Source organism: Eleutherodactylus coqui, chromosome 6 (assembly GCF_035609145.1).
Source record: "Eleutherodactylus coqui strain aEleCoq1 chromosome 6, aEleCoq1.hap1, whole genome shotgun sequence".
NCBI classification, from domain to species: Eukaryota; Metazoa; Chordata; class Amphibia; order Anura; family Eleutherodactylidae; genus Eleutherodactylus; species Eleutherodactylus coqui.
In genome coordinates, this window is record NC_089842.1 from 57898309 (window position 1) to 57912082 (window position 13774).

General features: G+C 42.6%; 1 protein-coding gene across 8 annotated transcripts in view; it reads left to right on the forward strand.

The window, feature by feature from the left end:
• The window catches only part of SAMD11 (sterile alpha motif domain containing 11), a 240511-nt gene that overhangs the window by 164589 nt on the left and 62148 nt on the right, over positions 1–13774 (forward strand). For all 8 annotated transcript variants that reach the window (XR_010793141.1, XM_066606881.1, XM_066606878.1 and 5 more), the window contains exon 5: positions 11454–11566. Coding sequence is in view for 7 of the 8 variants with exons in the window: in XM_066606881.1 (XP_066462978.1) it covers positions 11454–11566 (113 nt within the window). In the remaining variant the exon portion in view is untranslated. The remainder of the gene's footprint in view (positions 1–11453; positions 11567–13774) is intronic.

The following is a 13774-nucleotide window of genomic DNA, read 5'->3' on the forward strand; positions in this document are numbered from 1 at the left end:
CATGTACTGCCTTTGACACATACTGTTGCTTCTGTTTACAGTGGTGTCATGAACGATGAAATTGGGCTGCTATGGAGTGGAACTGGGTTGTCTTTAGCGATGAATGCAGGCTTAGTGTGGGCAGTCACAACGGCAATGATCATGTATGGAGACCTATCGGTGAATGTCTAAATCCTGCCTCTGCTGTCGAGCGGCACACTGCCCCCACTGCTGGTGTAATGTCTGGGGGTCCATCACATACAACAGTTGGTCACTCCTAATAGTGGTACGAGGGATGATGACAGCTTAGCCATATGTTCCGAACATCCTGCAGCCACGTGTTCCTCCCATGGCGGGACTTCCAAGAGGCATTTTCCAGCAGGATAATTCTCGTCAGCACACAGCAAGGATGTCACAGGAGCCTCCACAACAGTCTCACACTTCCATGGCCTGCCTGGTAGCCAGATTTATCACCAATACAACATGTATGGGACTATCTGGGACGCCAACTTTGACAGCCTAGAAGTTTGCACGATCTAGAGGCTCGGTTACAGTAAATGTCGACCAATATGCTGCAGGTTACCCTATGGAACCTGTATGCCTACACGCCCTCCCGTATCACATCTTGTATCCAAGCTAGAGGCAGCCCAACAGGGTAGTAGATCCTACATTCTTGTCCTTATCACATCTTGCATCCAACCTAGAGGTGGCCCAACAGGGCAGTAGAGCCTCACTTCAAGTGGTTAGTTTTCCTAATCCATTATCCTTTTGCTTTGATTTTTGTAATTGCTTACATCAATGCTACAATGGCACATAAGACGTTTCATTTGATTCCGACAACTCCTAGGTGCTTGATTTTTTTTTTTTTTGACAAGGAGTGTATATTCACATATATGCTATTGATTCGCTTTAAAAAAAAAAAAAATAGGTACATTTTTAATTTAATGCCTTTACCAGTGGTTGCCTTAACTAAGAGTTGGTCTTGTTTTGTCTTATTAGCAGGACTAAATGACTCCTTAGGGTCTTTTTCTCATAAGGAAATAATGTCACAGGATGTTATGTCGGATGCTGTTATATTCTGCATTTTAGCTTCTGGTAGAGAAGGAACGCACGAGCTGATATAGGAACACGGAAACATCTTTATCATACTGAAGTGGATCATACAAGGATTCTCAACGTTCTTTTAATTAATTCATCTGAGGATGGCAATTACCCTTTAAGAAACCAATGCGCTTCCAGCGGAATCTTAGTGACTGCTATGATCTAGAAGTGAAATATTGAGGAGAAATAACATTTTGGTGGTACAGTTCCTTACTATGACGTCTGTAGCTTGGGCCCAGTGTTACTCTTTTAAAGTGTACCTAAACGTTTGGACGTCCTTCAAGAATAAGCTGCCATGTCCATGAGGAATAACAATATTTCTGCCTATTACATTATTTGTATCCTGTGTTTATCCCCAGTTTTCCTCCCTCCCTTTGCAGACTCTATTTCCAAACTCAAGTTTTCCCTGAGCTGGTGGGAAAAGACTGCTGTTATGATGTCTCCCATATACTGCACACATAGACAAGATCTTGCCGATCTATCAGTATTTATCATACTGGAAGACCGCATGGAAGACTTTATACAGCAGTACTAAGCAGTGTAGATGTGAATCCAGTAGCTGTGAGACAGTGAAACACTTACTATTAGCTACAGAAGCTTCTCAGTGTCTCTCTCTGCTTATTTCTCTTTTACTCCTCTCCATAGACTTTTATGAGAAGCATGTAATCTCATCTGTCAGTGAGGTGTTAGTCCGTCTTGTATACCAAGATGGATTTTAGTGGGTTTTCTTTTTTTTTTTAGCTTGAACAAAGAGTTTAGAAAGAGGGAAGAAAGGAGCCAAGTAGGTGGACGAAAGAGGAATGTTGTATGATATATTATCTGAAATAAGTCTCTCATATTCACCTGTAGAATTGATTTATGCAATATGCTGAAAGTATAGTGACCATTTAACTTCTGGTACTGTGTGCCTCGCTGGCTGGAAAGGTTTTACCATAAAGACACTAAATAGTGAAAGCAATATCAGGAGTCTGAAGGAAACATCCCATTAATAATGCATTTAAAATGAGACATACAAGTCTAATATAAATTTAGATTTTTTTTGCCCTGCTGCCATAATTAAGTGGGTTTTAGACCAAAGGCGAGTCTTAATAACATAGAGGAAGCATAAGATGTCTTGACAAAAAGTTTCAGCCTCCTTCATGATGGTTTTCTGAGGTCAAGGATTTGCAGTGCTATCATTTTAACGGTTCGTAATAGGCATGTTTAGAAATTTACTACCAGTTTTGTAACAAAATACTGAGAAGGGAAATTAAAAGAAGAAAATTCTATGGACTTAAATGATCATTAGGGCTTGTGCACCTCAGTACTCAGGGGTTCTATTTTTCTGCTTTGTTTGGGGATCAGGAACATAGCACCCCCTAACCAAGTGGTGCTGAATGGACTTCATTGACTATAATTGGGTCTCTTCGGTTTCCAGTTGGGCGTACAGCTTTTTACAGGATGAAATTGCGCAGCATACTGCGATAGTTCATCCAGTTTTGTGCAAATCTTCTCCAGTAGGAAAAGATAACATGTAGAGACAGCTGTTTCTGGGTTTTTGCCCCCCCCCGTCAATATACAGTAGGTTTATGGCTGGCTGCGTGAGAGGCCTATAATGTCAGTAGGGGTATAGTTTCTCCTTGTAAGGCGACCTGAAAGCCTACGGGAAATTTGGCATGCAACTGAAAGATGGTACAAATGCCTCTATAGTGCCACTAGACAATCTCCACAAGGAGAAGCTGTACCTCTCCCGACTCATGTCATGGGCCTCTCATCCACCCAGCTACCTAAAGTATGCTGATGAGGGGTATAAACCCCGAAACAGCCTGCCTCTACATGTCTTCTTTTCCTTCTTGATAAGACTCTGGTTTTGGCTTATATTCCCAGTCTTTGCAGAAGACAACAAGCAAAGGATCCACCGTCCATGAAATCAAGGCTTTACTGAGACATCATAAAATCCCAACATGAAGGACATACAATGGAGTGAGAGCCTGACTCGTTTCAAGCTGTCATATAAGCTCTGGCTATGACTTAGAGCTACTGTGATAGTATGAAACGCGTCAGTGTCGTGCCATTGTATGTCCTTCCTGTTGGGATTTTATTAAGTCTCAATAAAGCTGTGATTTCATGGAAGCTGGATCTTTTTCTTGCTGTCTTCTGGAATTGATTCCGGTCAAGTCTGTGTATCCTGCTGGTGGACTGGTTCTTTTTTTTTTTTTTTGCCTGTTCCCAGTCATTGCTGCAAGACCTGTTTAAAAGGTATGACATTGATTTGTAGGAATGCTGCCTTCTAATAGGTGGCGCTGAAGAGCATTATACCAGCCTCCATTTGCATACCAAATTTCCCAGAGGAGCATTGCATGGGCTTTTAAGTCTCCTCACGCCCACTAGGCAGGCTCCACAAGGAGAAACTATACCCTTCCTGACCCTGCACACCATTGTTACATATGTGTCTCATTCAGATTCCAATTTGCATTTTATTCTTCTGCCGTCATGTACAATTTCTCCATGGTCATTGGTTACCCCCGCCCCAGGGATGCTGTTAATCACCCTCAGGATTGTGTAGCTGGCATCTTTCCGTAGGCTTCAGCTTCTCTAATGGGATTGGCAGGGTCAGTGTTTCTTGAACAGTTTAAGGCCGCTTAAGGCATTTGGTTAATTGATTCCAAATCACCTTGATTACAAATATGCTAATTGCTTTTTCTGCCCCCTGCTGTGACCTCCTCCCCACCTCTGCCGCTCCCCTCAACCCCCTCCCTGTCTGGGTCAGCGAGAGGGTACCCTCCTGTCCGGTTTACTTTTAAAAGTCTATTCCTTCCACGTCCTGCTCTCAGAGATATCCATGAATAATTCAGACCAGAATATGCTGAGGGTGACAGAAAGTAATGCCAATTGACCATTTAACTGCTGTGACACTCTACTCATTTTCTGTCCGCCTCCTATCCGAGAGCGAAGCGCTTAGGAAATGTCAATGACAAACGAGGAATAGGTGATCACTGTGTAGAATATTCTGACCACTGTAATACTGAAAAAGTTGAGTCAGACACAGTTTCCTGGGGTTACAGTTTTGTATGTGGAATAAAACACAAATTTCATTAGATATTTTAAGAAATCGGTCTGTTATAACATTTATGGGTTTGGCTGTGATTAGAAAAAATAGTCTGCCTTTTTTCCAGGACGAGCTCTACTTCTGTCTGTCTACAAGGTGTAATTGACATTGCAGCTTAGTTCCATTTCCCTGAATGAGATTAAACTGCAATACCAGGCACAGCCCATGGATGGCTGAAAATGGAACCCATAACCAGCAAATCGTAGGGACGACAGAAAAGGAAAGCTGCACATAATATAGCCCTCTCTCTCTTTGACCCCAGGACAGAATTTTGCCCTAAGACAAGAGGGTTGCTTCTTCCAAAAAATAGCATCACCCCTGTCGACAGATTGTGTGGTAATGTACATCAACCCAATTCACTTGAGTGGAGCCAAGCTGCAACACCAGACACAAACCACAGACAGGTGGGGCACTATTTCTGGAAGAAAGCAGTCATGTATTTCTAATCTTGGAAGTTCCTTTAAAAGTCAAGTTGGAGTCTTGGCACAATACAATAATCCACTTTTGGCCTAAAATAGCCATCCAGACTGTACCTAGTAGGGGCACTAACTTACTGTAGTTTAGAGTAGCTAAACTTTTTCATTGTGGGCGCTACTTTTAGGCCGCCTGCACACGGGCGGAAATCCTGCGGCGGGATTTCCGCTGCTCAAAGCCTGCATAGGAGTGCATTGCAATACGCACTCCTATGCAGACGGCCGCGGTTTGGCCGCGCGAAATGTCGCGCGGCAAACAAACCGCGGCATGTCCTATTTTTGTGCGGGCTCGCGGAGCCTCGCGCAGATACGTCACTCACCCGGCCGCCGGCTCTGGTCTGCGCATGCGCCGGCTGCCCGGCAGCCGGCACATGAAAGAGCCAGGGCCGCCGGGCGCGGGTGAGTACGCGCTGCTCTCTGCAGGCGCTCGGGTCGGGTCCTGCGGCGAGAATTCTCGCCGCCGGATCCGACCCGCTCGCCTGCAGGCGGCCTTAATGGAGTGTTTACATGGCCCTATTATCAGGCAAGAAGTTTTGCCTCAAGGTTTTTCTTCCCCATTGCCAGGCTATGTACAAAGAAATATTATTAGTAAATGAACTAGAAAACGTTCATCAACTAATTGCATCTTTTATGTGAGCATAAAAATGCTTCCTGGTTGGCTGTATGTCTTCCCGTGTAAATGGGAAAACGTGCAGCCGACCAATAACAGCTCTGTGCGGATGAAGGGCTTTTTCACACGAGCGTGAATCAGCCGCCGTTTTCACGGCTGGCCGATATACGCTACCGTCTGATGATTGAATTCCAATGCATCAGATGACACGGGCGTATTCCCGCGGCGTAAAAGATAGGCCGGCAAATATAGAGCTGGAACTATCTTTGTGCCTGAAATATGTGGGCCGCTGCATGGACTACTATGGGAGTCAATGACATCGGCCGGAGGAGAAAGCTGGGAGGGAGTTTAGCAGCGTGACTGCTAAACTCCCTCCCCCCTCTCTCCTCCTCTCCAGGTGTTTGCAATGGAAGGGAGCTGGACAGAGGCGGAGCTTAGCTCTGCCCCAAACATTGCTGGCTGCAGACAAGGGGCGGGGAGGGGCGGTGCTTAGCTCTGCCCCCAACCCGCCCACTCCTATTGCAAACAGCCAGAGGAAAGCAGAGAGGAGGTGAGCCGGCGGGCAGGGGGGAAGGGGGGAGGCAACGGCATTGCGGCCTCAGCATTAGATTTGTGCTCCCATTAACGCGTATTTATGGCACCGGGTGAGGTGACCCGGGGGAACTGCAGGAGACTGGAGAAGATCGGTGGGGAGAAGATCCGGAGGAATAGATAAGTATAGAATTTTTTTTTCTTCTTATGACCGAATCCCTTAAAGAGGTTATTCAACCTTGTAACATTGATGGCGTATCCTCAAAATAAGCAATCAATATCTGATCAATGAGGCTTCCCTCCAATCAGCTGATTGAAGTGCGCTCCCACTCCCAAGCCTGTACTACTCAAAACGGCTGCTTTCAGTAATACGGTATTCTGAAGCACGGCAATGTTCATGCTTAGAATTCAACAATGAAGAGGCCGTGGTGCTAGCATGAGCACTGCAGCCTCTCCAATTAGCTAATTGGTGGGGATCCCAAGTAGTGGAACCCCACTGATCAGATATAGAAGGTTGCCCCAACAAGTCAAGTTTTCAGAATTTTTTTGTATTGCACAGGTGATGTAATTAATGTCAGTGACTCAGTAATTGCGCTAGTGTTTTCCCCATAGGATAGGCTCAAACTATGATCTACTGGGGGTACTTGAGAACTGAAGTTGAGAAACACCTTTATAGAATACTTTGACACTACTTACGGGTTTAAATCTCCTTTTGCTTAGAATGTGTCATATTTGCAGTACCAGAAAGCCACGCCAATAGTGTCTAAACTATACATTAGGCTTTTCTTCTGGAAATCGGTGGTAACCCCAGATTACAGACCTCACCTGTGTGATGTGATCTTTACATGTATCTATGGCATATGAGACCATTTTGACTAGGTTTTTTCTCAACTATTTATTTGCCAGATGTGACCACTTTGTACATTCTAATATCATGGGATATGTTTTTTAAAGAGAAGGTCCACCTTCTCAGCTAAGTTTTCCTTGATTGTTCCAGTGTATCAAAATTGAGCAACTTTGCAAATACACTGAATTGAAAATTCCTTGCTGTTTTGTGCCTACAACTCTTATGCAGACCTATGTGTCTCCATGGTAACCGAAAACAAACCATTTGTAGTCTGATCCTGATGTCATATTCAGCTTTCTCTCTTTTATACTTCCTACTAGCATACAATTTTTTTGCTTAGCAAGAACTAGAGAACAGTTGCATGGCAATTTGAGTGCAGGATCAGACTATACCAGGATTGTTTGTAGTCTGTTACCAGGGAAACACATAGGTCTGTAGAAACAAAATATTGGTGACGTTTTAATTAGGACCAATTGCAAAATTGTTTCTTTTTTCATTTTAAGTATATTATTAAAAAAAAACAATAAAAATTGTTAACTTTGATGGAACTTCCCTTTAACGTGCCACTACATATTTTTGACTTGGAAGACAACCAGCTGTTGACAGGTGCTTTTTAAGAGTGACTCAGAGCTGTAGCTTGTCTTACCTTCACCTGGGGCAAAGTCTCAGTCAGTACCCCGTCCCTGTATTTAAATACCCTGGCCTATGCAAAGTGGCTTGTTAGCCACTCAGCACCTGGAGCACATGTCCAGGTAGCCCTACCACAGCTATGACTAGTTGAAGTTTTAACAACTACATCTAAGTGCCACACTAGTAAATATTCATGCAATTAAAATGTAGTAGTGCAAATTTACATGAACCCCTGAAACAAGAATATAACAGTATCTTTACAGTCTCGGGAGAGAATTGGCATCTTCACTATATAGAATTAGGAGGCTAATTAGTTTGACCTTGCGTTGCCATGTCTATTTTTTTATTTTTTATTCCAAGACTCTCTTGTGCATTAGAGGTTAAATTTAAACAACCCTCTGTAGACCTTTCAATCCTGAGTGGAAAATATAAGGTGGACTATGTGAAAGGAAGAGGAGATCCGGAGATTTTATCGTTAAGTGAAGAGCATTAAAGATAGGATTTACAGCTGTGCCTCCTCTTATTTATTTATTACATCCCCCCCTTGCTCACTGAATTCTAATGAGCTAATTAGCAGATTCCCGTGGGACGTGAGTTTGTGAGCGGGAAGGGGGGGCAGGGGGATAAGAAGGAAAGGAAGAGAGGAGCGGTAAAGGGGGACAGCGGAGAGGTGACGGGAGCTCATTAGGAGGTATCAGCCTCTTCTAGCAGCCTACGGCAGGGTCTAGGAAGGAGTGCATCAGGCGGGAAGCAGGATTATGTAGCTGACAAGATTGTGGAAGGTGCTGGTAGCTAGGAAAGCCATGCTGAACAATCCCTTCTTAACCCACCTGCTGCCAAGACAGAGACTCTCAACTGTGCTTATCTCTGGAGCTGGGGAACTTTTTTTTTTCTGATATCTGACAGACTTGAGTTGCGCATAGCTAATGTCAAGATTTAATGAGCAAATGTCTTATGAGTCTACTGTCTAATTATAAAGAGATATATGGAATGTAATTTATAAAACGCCCAAAGACATTAGATGGTCCTTGCCCATTTTGGACAACATTAGCAAGAATGGTGCAGTCCTCATGTCTATGGACAGTATCAGAAACTGAACCAATTAACATAAAATATTAGGCTGAAAAAAGACATATGTCTATCTAGTTCAGCCTATTTCCCCCAAATAGTAATTCTGAGGAAGGCAAAAAATCCTAATCTGAGGAAAATGATTGCCCAAGTTGAATTTATTTTTTCATTCCAGTCAACCTCAAGATAAGATGGGTCTCTCTTTCTGTGTTCTAGCACATTGTCTCAAATACCTACGTGATAAATACATGTACATTTATGGATATTTTGGGGGCTGGAGCCTTGTACTGTCATCTCATGCCAAAGGTTAAGTGACTTATCAATGAGTAAAATAAGCTGTGATCCAAATGTGTAGCATAGAGGCTTAATGTTCCTTCCTTGTACATTAGGGGTGCATATTGATTGTTAGCATTTGGGTGAATGAAGTTGAGATGCAATAACACACACAGCGCAAGAGTGGAGCTGTTTGGGGTAAAAATGGCAGACCCTTTTTTAATCCTTGACAACCTCCTATACACATAGTAACAGAAATATGTATCTCAGCACTCCTACAGATGTAATGTCTCAATAAAACGGCACAACTACTGTTTGTAAAAGTGGAAAATTTGTAGCTCATATTGTGAAGAAAACATAGGGGCCCATCCGCCACGTCCAGGTAAACCTTATTAGATGGGTTCCTAACTTTAAAAGCCTCCAAATGAATAGAAAAGCAGGATACCTGGTTATATACTCTCATTGAAGCACCTGAGACAGATGGGTGAATGTAGTACTGACAAAAGTGTAGGCAGCCATTCCACACTAATGCAATGCATACAAAAGTCAGCACTTCCAACAAATGAATTAAATGTGATGGCGCACATAAGCCATGGCTGCAACAAATACAGTAACAGAAACACATGCTTCAGCACTCGTGCAGTTTTATTCTCATAATAAATGTGTATAACTGTTAATACTAACCACATAAAAATGCTAAGTTCTTGGCTCATATTTTGATCAAAACATGGGGGCCCATTCACCACTTTAATGAGAGATATTTTGCTAGGTTGAAAAGAGTATATTGCTGGAAAAATACATCCTATTGTCTAGACAAGTTTGGGATTTTATGGATCTGATATAGATACAGTTTGATTATGAAACATATGACGAAAAAATACTGTTCATGCAGGGAGCCAATGAAGAATTTAAATATACTCTGATATAATCATTTTAAATGCGGATCTGGAGGGAATCCAAAACAAGTAGGTTTAGTCAATGAACATTTAGAATGTGCTCCACATAATATGTATCATGTTATAATTTTTACTGGGAAGATAAGATGCATGATGGGTTTATCGCTGCATGTAGCAGAGACTGGCCCACAGGCACCATTGAAACATGAATGAGGTGATCATCACTGGCCATGACAGACAGCTGTGAGGTGCAGACCAACATGTCTGGCAGTAATGCTGGCCAGGAATAACTCTATTTGTGCCGAAACTTATTAGACTACTCAGAAGAATACGGTCCCCCCCCCCAACTCCCGCCCTCCCCCGTTTTCGTGCTGACGGTAACATTAATCTCCATTTGTCCTCTGGACCAGTCTTCCCTTCTGCGATCTGTGAGATTAAACGCACAGAGAACTGGTAATCACCTCATAAACTGCTTACAGACCAGCACTATTTACATAATACGCTGCAGTGGGAGCGGATCACACCCTAGGGGGATTACCGTGTTCATGGACACTGTCTGTAGACATTACTTCCCCTCCCCCTGCTAACCTCAATGCAGGTATACTCTGTGAAGGTGGTTATTTAAAAAGCGTCAATCAGGGGTAACTGTGTGAGGAGGGGGCAAAGTCCTAGAAAATCAGTTTTTTGGGTTTTTTTTCTTTACAGAAATCTGTAGCCAGACTAGCCAAAATACTGGTAATTTGAAGCCAGCCTGATCCAATTAGGGGGTCTTACAAACAGATTAACTCTACTTCTGTCACGGTGCTGGGGGCTGCTGGCCATGGTGCTGGAGGGCTTCCGTGTGCCAAATAGGTGGGGACTTAATGGGGATATATATGATTTAAACGGCCCGTTGAATACCACTCATGAGCTCATACTGAAGGGGAGCTTTGAGTACAACTTGAAGTCATCCTTTTCTGCCTATCGCCATCCCATGCAGACAATGTGCTGTGTGTTGCAGGGACAAAGATGGGGGTCTCAGATCATGTGAGTAAATATGTAATCCTAGAATTAGCATGGTATAGAGATTATTAGTTATTATTGGCTTAGTTGAAATGTGAACTGGAAAAGTTCTGAACTGACTCTGACCCGTCAGAATACATGGGTTTCTTCTGCTCACTTAGTCGGTGCACAAGGAGATTGTAGAGTCTTTTACCATAAACACTTGGCAGCTACAAAGTCATTTCTGGACTTTAAACTATGGAGGGGATAAGATGCCATTCCCAGCGTCCCTTATCATGAAATATGAGATCTGTAATTACAGGAAGGGGAATGATTCTCCTTGTCATGCTTGATAACCCACAGAAATAATAATGATTTAGCGGCCTCCATCCAGTGATCTCAAAGCAATTGGTAGGAGTTGTTCTTTGCCGGTTTTAATTGGTGCTTATTAGATGTACAGTGCCTCACGACTTCAACCAAGATGACTGGGAGATAGTGGGTTATGCAGGGTGGCAATAGAAATGTTGGAAGTTTTGCAAGTGTTAAGGTGTACTGACAACTTACATTGAATATCTTCTGGTGTTCTTCAGTATATTTTATACTTACAGGATTTTTCTTTGCATATTACAGTGTTTTTGTGTCATTTATATAGCACCAACATACTTGGCAGCTCTGTACATAGAAGGTAATCACTCGCTTGTTGTGAGCCTGTTTGCACTGCACTGGGCTCACAAAATTGCACCTATAGCTATATATTTATTTTTTGGGTGTGAGAGGTAGACTTTTGGCAAGAGAATATAAATGAACATTGTGTGAATTATCAAGTTCTGAATGTCCATAACTATACGTTATGTGGCCATGACTCGTACAGCAGTATACATTATGTACAAGTAGACTTATTTGTGATCAAGAATTGCTATACATGTTCTACCATAGAAATACTACTATCTAAGTTTCTGTTATTTATTACTTATAGCCGTGAGAACGACCTTTCCAGCATCATCTCCAACCTTCGCCAGAGCCACCAACTCGTTATGCCCGAGAATCAGAGTAAGAGAAACAGCCATCAGCTCACTTTTACATCTACAGGTTAGTATCAGTAATTTTTCTCCCCAACGTATGAATGATCCTGGCTAATATTGTCTAAAGGGTACCTGTCAATGGGTCAGCCAATGACTTTCTCTAAAATAACATTCATGGGGCAGGAAAATAGTGTGCCACTTCTGAGGATGTTGGGCTGTTCTCTTTGCTCTTTCTCAACCAGCCTCCCATGTAAAAGTTTAGAAAAGTTAAACTTATCTACTCTCTAGTCTCTCCTTTACTAAGCCCCATTTGCCTCATTTTTTTTTTAGCGTTTGTCTGATGTTCATCTTCCCTGGTCGTTTATAATCTGTACTTAATAATTATCCTGCCTTTGCTGTAATAATCAGCTCTCCATATATTGACTTCCAGATAAGCTAGTGGTAGACTTACACACAACAACCAATCAGAGGAGGCAAAGCTGCATGGGGAGGGATAGAACAGTAGCCTGGACCAATGATGAGACAGGGGGCTTGTCACAGACTCCTGTATACACTGTAGATAAACTGTAGTCACATCATAGTTCTGCCCTAATGTAGTTGTACTTAAAGGCAGGCAAGTAACAAGTAGAAAAATAAGCACTAATCATCCCCTGTAGGTTCTGACTTAAATATCTTTTTTGATCTCCTGACTAGACAGTTGCTTTAAAGGGGTTGTCTGGTTGCCAGACAATTTTTAATTATAGAGTTAAAATAACGAAGTAGGATTAGTTACCTGTCCTGTGCCCCGGCGATTTAACTCTGCAGCACTGCGGCCCTTTTTTTTGTTTTCTTGCTGAACGGCTACTACCTGACTAATGTAGCCAATTGGAAGCCACAGCGGTCAGATGCCGTTCCCCTGACATCACTGCTCAGATGCAGGGAGCCATGATGTCAGGAGAATGGCACCCGACCGCTGCAGTGGTCAGATAGTAGCCGTTCCACAACAAAGACCGAGAGGATGGAAGGGGCTGCAGCACTGGATTGCTGGCAGTGAGATCATAGATGGACTGCCTGTTTTTAAAATGAACAATGCAGCGGCAGACAAGCAGTGATTTTATCACTGATCGGACTTTTTCTACATTCGTTTACACTGCACAATAATCATGCAAACCAGTCAATCTAGTGAGCGATTTGCACAATAGTCCTCCCTTGTAAAAGGGTCTTAAAGGAAGAAGTGTAATGAGTCTAATGACATTTATACCCAGAAGACTATGGTATGAGCAGAAGAAAGGGAATTAATGCCTGACCTTCTGATGGTATTAGACATCCATGAGGCAATGTATTATGATGGGTGGAAGGCTATAGGTCTGTAGGTATTGTTTAAATGAAAAATAAGTAATGTGCATACCATGATTAATTCACTCTTAAATGGAAGGTCATATTTCCTTGGCGAGGTTGGGTGTTGTACATGGTGAATCTCCCTTCATAAGATCACATGTCCTTAGCCAGTGTCAAGACAGTTCGACCTCATTTAAGTTGCTGAGGCTGCAGCTATGGTGTGATAGATTGATATAATTAACATGCAGACTGACTCAATATTACCCATACATTTCTCAGAGCTCCGAATAAAATCTATTCTGTGTGCACTTGTACCCTGAAATATATTCATTTGTCAATATCACTCAATGCTTTAGTAGATAGAAATGATATAGCATCAAATTATAGAACTGATTTGTCTTTTTATTAATTAGCTGATTTTTTTTTTTTAATCTTATGTAAATGAGTTATGGAAGGGGGCATATTCATTTTTGCGTTGCCCTCTACATTATGCACACTCTTGCTGCTTCTATTTCATGCCCATCATCCAGAATGTATGACTATTTGCCCATCCTGTACCTTGTTGGAGGGAAAGTCAACATGACCTCTGTCCAGCCCTTCTCTTGTTTCCCTATATTGATCTGTTGTTGAAATGCGGCCTGCCCCTTTTACGTATGCCCTTTTAAACTTCCAAATTTGTGGTCATTGAGATCATACGATTGTTAGTGCCATCTAGATGTAGACTTCTTTGCTTTTTATCTCTCCCATGCAATTTTCCGTACTTGAAAGGCTTTGTATTTGAAAAGCCCCCCCCCCCCCCCCCCCCCCCCAGTTTGTTCTATTGTGTACCTTCTCTTATTAGGGTGCATTCATACATGGTGGATTTGCTGCAGGTTTTCCACAGCAGATCCATACCAAATTATGCAGATTCCACTGTAGGTCTGCCATGGTTTTTCACCTTCAATTGAATTCAGATTAA